The sequence below is a fragment of the Globicephala melas genome, chromosome 1, assembly GCF_963455315.2.
Source record: "Globicephala melas chromosome 1, mGloMel1.2, whole genome shotgun sequence".
Lineage (NCBI taxonomy): Eukaryota > Metazoa > Chordata > Mammalia > Artiodactyla > Delphinidae > Globicephala > Globicephala melas.
This window is the reverse complement of record NC_083314.1, coordinates 77,252,419-77,260,717: the sequence shown is the minus strand read 5'-3', so window position 1 is coordinate 77,260,717 and position 8,299 is coordinate 77,252,419. Positions and strand designations below refer to the sequence as shown.

The window sequence follows — 8,299 nt, the reverse complement described above, 5'->3', positions numbered from 1 at the left end:
TCCTACATTCTCTCTGAGTCTCTCCCTCACTTGCTGCTTTCTGCCCTCCTGGTCTCAGGACTGAGGTGCAGTCCCAAGGTGCTTGGGTGCTGCCAGGGAGGGGAATGCCTTTGAGATGTAACTCAGGGTCACATCTCACCAGGGATGATGCCTCCAAAACAAAAGATGCTCAGCTTTCAAGATGCCCATTAACAATGAAAGGAGAAAATCACAAAGGGAAACAGTTTAAGGGCTTGAGAGCATTGAGCCTGGAAAAGAGAAGCGGGAGCATGTCCTCTCCACAGCAAGGTCTCCAAAGCCTTCTGTGATGGGGCATATTTGCTGCCAGTTCCCCCCACCCTCCATCACAAGCATCTCACTTTTTAGCTGTTGGTCCCTTCAGTTAGCAAACAGTAACTCAATTCTACTAAACCAACATTCATCAGTTATTCATTCATTAAAGGACCCCTGTAGGCAGGACACTGTCACAAGCCCGTAAAACACAGCAGGTCCCTGTTCGGTTGGAGCTTATGCTTAGGGAGACTCAGGCAAGAAACAAATGGCGGAAGAAAGAACAGATCATTCCAGGTGGGTATGAGCTCCACTGCAAGAGGAAGACGTGCTAGAACAACTACTAGCTGGGCTGGGGAACCAGACAGGGCTTCCCTGGGGAGGTGACAATGGAAATGAGACCTGGGTGACAAAAAGCACTGGAGAAAGTCTGGAGGGTCTTCGTCAGGTAGTGACACATGAATTATGTTTGGCCATCATGCTGGCTGTTGTGTGGATGAGGGGTTGGGGACCAGGTTGGAGGCTGTTGCAGGGATTTATTGAGCCCAGTCTTTGTGTCAAACACTCTGCTAGGTCCCCTGCCCTCAAGGAGCCTTCAACCTAATGGGGGCAACAGACACCTAAATAGCTATTTTCAATATTACGTTGTGGCCAAAAGAAAAGCAACGGTAATAAGGACCAGACGGGTAATAAGGACCAGACGCCCCGGGAGCACAAAGGAGGTGCTTTTCTTCTGTCTTCTTGGGCAAGTGCAGGCCTGCCTGCGGGGGAGGAAGGATTAAGGAAACATTCCTCAGGCTAATGCTGAAAGGGCGAGGGTTCTGCTTGCCTGGGGCTGGGTTAGGTAATGAGAGAAATCAGAGAAGCATAGGAAGTCAGGGCCTTGCCCTTCACAGCCTGCTTTGCTTCCTTTTAACTTTGAAGACTTTTATATTGACCAAGTTATATGAAGAGTCCTAGCCATTCTTGCACCAGGGGGTCCCTGTAACCATCCCATTGAATCCAGATCCTTCTCCTGACTTCCAAAGCCCCAATATGCAAGTTGGCTTGACTCACAATGTGCAACAGCCTACCGGCCTGCAACATCCTCCCAAAGGGCATGGGTGCAAACAGAGCACCTGAGAGAGCGCTTGGGGTCCCTTATCACATACTAACACTCTTGCCCAGAGGGCTCTGTCAGACTCATCATCCCCAAAGCAGCCTGTCAGCAGGACAGGAAGGTAAGTCCTAGAGTGCCCAAGTTGAAAGCCACTCTGGATAAGAGGTGGAAATATGGGAGGGGGTGTGAGCAGGAGAGCTCCCTGGAGGTTGTGCCATTTTGATTGGGCCTTGGTGGGTGACCAGGAGTTCCAGAGCCAAAGAAGGGCCCGGTAGCTTGGTAACTACAACAGAGTATCAGACACTTTTTTTTTTTTTTTCGGTATGCGGGCCTCTCACTGTTGTGGCCTCTCCCATTGCGGAGCACAGGCTCCGGACGCGCAGGCTCAGCGGCCATAGCTCACGGGCCCACTCCGCAGCATGTGGGATCTTCCCGGACCAGGGCACGAACCCGCATCCCCTGCATTGGCAGGCGGACTCTCAACCACTGCGCCACCAGGGAAGCCCCAGACACTTTTTAAATGTTTGTGAATGAAGGGAAAAGAGGGCACTTCAGACAAAGAGAACAGTAGGACAGCAGGTGCAAAATCCAAGAAGTCTGACAGTCCATGGGGAAACTGGAGAACGTTCTGGAATGGCTGGAGACTAGGGCTTATGGCGGTGGACAGGAGGTCAATGGCGAGATACTGGAGAGGACATGTCCAATCTCTGTGGTCCTGTGGTTCTAACTGTCCTCGTATCTGTTTGCTTGTTTTGTGATACCTGCCATCGTCCGGGGACCAGGCTCTGCATTTTGACGAAGGGACCAGAGATCACCTGGTCCAAACATCGCACTTTAAAGATGAGAGACCAGCTCAGAGAAGCAAGGTCATTTGCTCAAACTCACAGAGCCAAGAAGCAGTTGAGCCGGGAGGCTAACTTAGTACATTTTATTCCAGGTTGAAGGCTCTTTTCATCAGCCTTGGGTGCCTCTCCAACAGATGGATTTTGACCACGTTTGGGGACCCTTAACATTTTTCTAAATATGATTGAAGTTCAATTTGTGGTTCAGTTGGCTATTTTGAAACAAAATCATGGCTGTGATTGTTTTCACAATAGCAAATGTGCTCGCTTTTGTTCTTATTGGTTGGTTGGTTGGGTGGGTGGGTGGGTGGTTGGCTGGCTGGCTGGTTGGTTGGTTAGTTGACTGGCTGGATGGATGGATGGTTGGCTGGATGGCTGGCTGGATGGCTGTTTGGTTGGGTGGTTGGCTGGATGGCTGGTTGGTGGCTGGTTGGTTGGTTGGTTGGTTGCTGGTTTTTACCAGATGCTAACATTACCATATACATCAGAGTGGCCACAGATACACATGAATGCATTAAGCAAGGGCACAGCTTGTTGCTCTGGCCTTTCGTTTAAAGGCCTTTAGAGAAAGACAGCACCTAACTGCCCTTAGTTACTTGTTTAATACTGGTCAACTTTACCCAAGTTACCCCTAAAATGTAACCTAAATCTGTGCTTTGGTTTAAAATAACCTTTACCTGTTGTGGCTGCAGCAGAGAGAAGATAGCTGACCAACTGTAACTAAAACCTCCTATATAAATTAGTATTTTACTATTAATGCTAATACCTAGTGAGTGCTTACTCAGCATCAGATGCTGTGCTAAGTGCTTTACACGTGTTGCTAGGTTATCTAATCCTCACCTCAACTCTGGGAAAGGTGCTGCTTTTATTCCCATTTTATTGATGGGGCAACTGAGGCTTAGATATTTTAAGTAACTTGCTCAAGGTCTCACAATTAGTAAGTGGTAAAACTAGGATCTGAATCCAGAAATATAACTTTAATCTTCATACTTGGGCCACTACCCTTTCAGTGCCCAAATATAACTTCATTCTAGATCCTACTCAAAGTTCTCCATCCCATCCAAGTATCTCAGAACATTAAAATTGGATGACACCTGAGTGTTCACCTAGTCTAAACTCTTCAAATGAATTCACCAAATTCCTTTGAATTCTTCAAAAATGAGGACAGAGATCCAGAGAGGCAAACTGTTTTTCCCAAGGTCACTCAGCGAGTGAGGGCTTTCCCTGAATGGTCCCCCTTTCTCATTCAGTGATGGAAGACTTCCAGGCTTGGGCCCCAAGACCGCCTTCTCTGGGTCCTGAATTCCTTCATCTTTGACCAATCCCACTCCACCCTCATCTTCAGCCTCTCCCCCTGCCCCATCCCCAGGAGAGGGTCTCCACAGGCTCCTGCTTCCTCGCATACTTTCCACACTTCCCACCTGCCTCAGCTTTGCCTCAGATCCACATCTCATGACATAGTAGTTTCCTCTGCTGGGCAGCCCAGCAGACCTCCAGCCCTGGGGCTTCTGTGGCCAGGACTCGTCACTTTCTGGCCTCAGTCCTGAATCCCAGCTTCCTGTGCAACATATCCCCCCAGGTTTGCACCAAATAAACCAAAATACAAACCCACCTCTGCCCCAATATAAAGCTTCTCTTCTCACTTTTCCTCATATCAGTCTTTCCTGGGCTCCAGCAAGTTACCTCACCTTTTAAAAATGTCGTCATACACTCTGCCCTCCTGGCCTGTCCCTCCTGCTGAGGAGGGGGCAGGGGAGCAGCCACTGGTGCGTCTGCCAGAGGCCAAGGCTGTGCCCTGGCTGCTGCGACTGTGGTGTCCTAGCCTGCTTAGGCTGCGAGAACGAATGCCATAGGCTGGATAGCTTAAACAACAGACATTTATTCTCCCAGTTCTAGAGGCTGGACACCTGGGATCAGGCTGCCAACGATGGTTGGGGGCCTGGGGAGGGCTCTCTTCCTGGCTTGTAGACTTGCTGTGTGCTCATGGAGAGAGAGAGAAATCTCTCTCTATTCTTCTTCTTATGAAGGCACTAATCCCATCACGAGGGTCCCACCCTCATGACCTAATCTAATTACCTCCCAAAGGCCCCATCTCCAATTACCATCACACTGGGGGTTAGGGCTTCAACAAGTGAATTTGGGAGGGCACACAAACATTCAGCCCATAACATACAGGTATTCTGACATCTTGACAAAATTGACCTCTTGACCTCTGGACTAAAGGGACACTCCATCTATCCCAGACCTGATTCAGCACCAGACAGGAGTTGGTGGGCAGGGAGGTCCCCAGTGACTTCTGCCCATTCAGACTGAATGCACTTTTCACCAGGGAATAGTGACCCAACACTTGCCCCCTAGGGAGATTATTCCTGTCCTCAGAGACCATGCTCCCTCCTGTTTCCCTCTGGACCATTTACAGGGAATCAAATCAATAGCCTATTGATTTCCATACATTCATCCTTGTAAGAGATATTTCTGAAACACCTACTGCATGCCAGGCACAGTGCTGCTGCTAGAGACCCAGTGCCTACTCTCACACACACCCATCCATTGAGGAGATGGACATAGAACAAATAAGCACATTAGTGGATACAGAATCACAGCAGGAGAGAAGAGCACAGAAGGAGAGCAGCTTAGTCCTAGGGGAACATTTCACAAAGAACCTGGACTAGACCAGCATGGGGAGGGAGTCTGGCCCAAGAAGTCTTCCCTCCCCTTATCCTGTGCTGGACAGAGCTCATGCTCTCCCCCTCTTCCTGTCACTCTTCTTCTCACACCCTTTCAAAGTTCAGCCCCAAGTTTCATGGCCCATACAGGAAACTTCTGTCACTCTTCTTCACACACCCTTTCAAAGTTCAGCCCCAAGTTTCATGGCCCATACAGGAAACATAAGTGAAATCAATCATCTCACTCTCTTGCTCAAAACCCCCTGTGGCTCCTTAGCACACTTGGCACAAAGTCCAAGGCCCTCCCCACAGGCTGTAAACCCCTGCTCCCTGCTCCCTGTTTCCTGAAGGCTCTGGTCTCCCACCAGCCCCACCTCAGATCTGCATCCGCCACTGTGCTGGTCTTTGAGCAGGTTAGACACATGCCCGTCTCAGGTCCTCAGCCTCTCTCTGCAGGAACTCTTGACCCACAGACAACGGCAAGCTGCTCTCCTTCCTTTCTTTTAGATTTCTGCTCAAACACATCCCTCAATTATCATATTTACAGTATCCCTATCCTTCCCTCTGCCCCTTATTTCCTTGCTTTAGCTTTCTTCATATCACATATCATTACCTACCAGTGTATCATATGATATATCTCTATGCTAATACCTAGTGGTTTGTCTGTTGGTTCATTTTCTATCCCCTCCCCAGTAGAACGCAAGACCCAAGAGGACAGGGACTTCACGTCTTTGGTCTCTGGCTATTATAGATGCTCAGTAAATATTTGTTAAATAAATGAATAAATGAACAAATAGGGGACATTTAATAAATTATTGGTGAACAAATGAACAGAGCAGGGGTTCTCAGAGGTCTAAATGGGGACTGTCAGAACAGCAGGGGTGAGGAAGGATCAAGTTTTGTGAAAGAAAAAAAGTACACAGACACTGTTATGAACTGTTCAAGGGTACTTTTATTAACTCTCGCTTCCTTCAGGCAAGGCAAACTTCGGTGAGGAGAAGGGAAAGTCTTCTTGGGGACATTGCTGGGAAGGGCCCATCAGAGCTTCTACTCTTTGTGGATATCAGCATGGGCAGTCTTCAGCACCTTGGACACCAGGACTACGAATTCCTCAAAGGTGACCTGTCCATCTTTATCAGCATCCAGCTCTTGGAACACTTTGTCAATGGAAGGTTGGTCTTTGGTGTTCTTGGAGAAGGGGAAGCAGGGACAGTGAGCTCCCCTTTATCCAGGCCTCGAATCCCTCAGAACTCAGCTTAGGGAGGCCTGGGAACACCAACTGATTAGCCAAAAATATGTGGGAGAATCCAATGTGAGAAAACAGAAGACAGAGAGAAGCAGCTGTCTTGGGCCATCCTAGAATCAAGTCTTAACCTGGAAGATGCTGTGTAGCTCAGCAATCCAATCCCGTCCTGCCCTGCCTCTCTCCACTCTACAGAGACAGGAAGGAGCAGAGCCTAAGGTGATGGTGGGAGTTATTCAGAGAGGGAGGAAAAGCCCCTGTCCCACAGCTGGTGGGGGGGTGGGGGGAGACATCCTTGGAAGCTCAAACTGGGAAGAACCCACCCCTTGTCCCACCATCATCCTTCAGGCCTTGCCACTGCCCTCAGTGCAGGGGGTCGGGCAACTTTTCCAAGAGAGGAGCATCACGTACCTTGAGGGCATTTGGAAGTTCCTTTGTGATCAGCTTCTTCAGCTCACTCTTGTTGAGGGTGTCATAATTCTCCAGCCGAATGGAGTACTGGTGGAAGATGTTGATGATTCCCTCCAGGTAGTCTTCCAGCTTCGTCATCTCCCTAACTTCGCATTCACCTTCAAAGAGACAAGGGAGGTCTTGTCAAGAGGCAGTTCCTCCCCCACCCCACAGCACTTCCACTCTCTCCTCTCTGTCCGTATCAAAGGTTTAGACAAGGGATGACTACCCCTGGGTCTGCTCTGCGTTCTCTCTGCTCTGTGTTTGATCCATGGTGAATGTTCTCATTTGCAGATAGGATGGGGAGAGAAGGACATAGAATACCGCCTAAAGTCTAAAAGAATCAGCCTTAACTGTCGCGGAGTTCCATGTCCCCCCGTCTCCTGGGGACTACAGTCCAGAGGGTGTTAATCACTCAAGCTCACCTGGGAAGGGTGCTGTGGTTGGCCAGGCTGTTCCCTTTCCCCCAAGTGTTGGTACTTAAGGGCCCTTACAGATACCAGCCACCCCACCCACCTTGGCCATCCCCAAGTCCTGAGACTGGGTCTTCCTAGCACAGCAAGAGCTGGCATCCTTGGGCCCAAAATGCAGTCAGCCAAGAGCGGCTCCAGCAGGCAGGGGGTTGTAGCTTCCAACAGCCTGCCAAGTGGCCCCCTGAAGGCCCAGCCAAGGAAAGGACACTTACCCCTCAATGCACAGAAGTGTGGAGGCAGCAGCACTGGTGAGGAGCCCTGAGCCAGGGAGGTTTTTATAAGGCAGGTGTCACCTTTGACCTCGAGTGAAGAAACTTCTCTCATTCACCATGGGGCATGTTTCTCTGTTGCTCAAGAGAAGCTTCAAACATGCGGCACTGACTGCAAAATGGGCAGCTCAGATTGCAAGAGAACAAGTTTCACTGCAGGCATGGCTCCTACCCGGAAAGTGAAGGGCTGGGGAGAGGCATTTGCTGAGTGTCTATGCAACAAAAGTGATAGTGATAATAAAAACAACCAAAGTAGACATGTAATCTGGGAAAGGAAAAAGCACATTGGTTTAAAACTAAAGAAATCTGAATATAAAGTATGGAACTTAGTTGATAATAACGTGTCAAGAGCAGCTGATTAATTGTAACAAATGTACCACACTATGTAAGATGTTAATAATAGGGGAGACTGTGTGCAGGAATACTGGAACTCTCTATATTATTTTCTCAATTTTTCCATAAATCTAAAAATGTTCTGAACTAAAGTCTAAGTGTTTGTTTGTTGGCCACGCAGTGCAGCTTCCAGGATCTTAGTTTCCTGACCAGGGACTGAACCCAGTCCACAGCAGTGAAAGCACCTAGTCCTAACCACTGGACCACCAGGGAATTCCCTAAGTGTTTTTAAAAGTGACCATGTATTGGGCACTCACATCATGCCAGACACTGCCTTACACAAACCCTCACCTAATTCTCCAAACAGCCTTCACTCCAACAGCGCTAACGGTTTCCCCATTTTGCAGATGAAGAAAATGAGTTAAGGTTAAGGAACTTTTCTAAGGGCCAAATCCAAAATTGTCTACTTTCAAAACCTTTGCCATTTTGTAATTTTTCCCTAAAATGAGAATAATTTTTTGTTATCAAAAATAATACATGCTTGGGGCTTCCCTGGTGGTGCAGTGGTTAAGAATCCACCTGCCAATGCAGGGGACACGAGTTCGAGCCCTGGTCCGGGAAGATCCCACATGCCGTGGAGCAACAAAGCCCGTG

The 8,299-nt window shown here is 48.8% G+C and overlaps 1 protein-coding gene across 1 annotated transcript; it reads right to left on the bottom strand.

The window, feature by feature from the left end:
- Positions 1–5,806: 5,806 nt before the first annotated feature.
- S100A12 (S100 calcium binding protein A12) lies at positions 5,807–7,404 on the bottom strand. Its single transcript, XM_030841929.3, has 3 exons — positions 7,256–7,404; positions 6,532–6,689; positions 5,807–6,065 (listed from the first exon to the last, which is right to left on the bottom strand). Exons 1-3 carry the CDS (start codon positions 7,365–7,367, stop codon positions 5,925–5,927), a joined length of 411 nt encoding a protein of 136 aa, XP_030697789.1. The 5' UTR covers positions 7,368–7,404; the 3' UTR covers positions 5,807–5,924.
- Between the last annotated feature and the right edge of the window lie 895 nt (positions 7,405–8,299).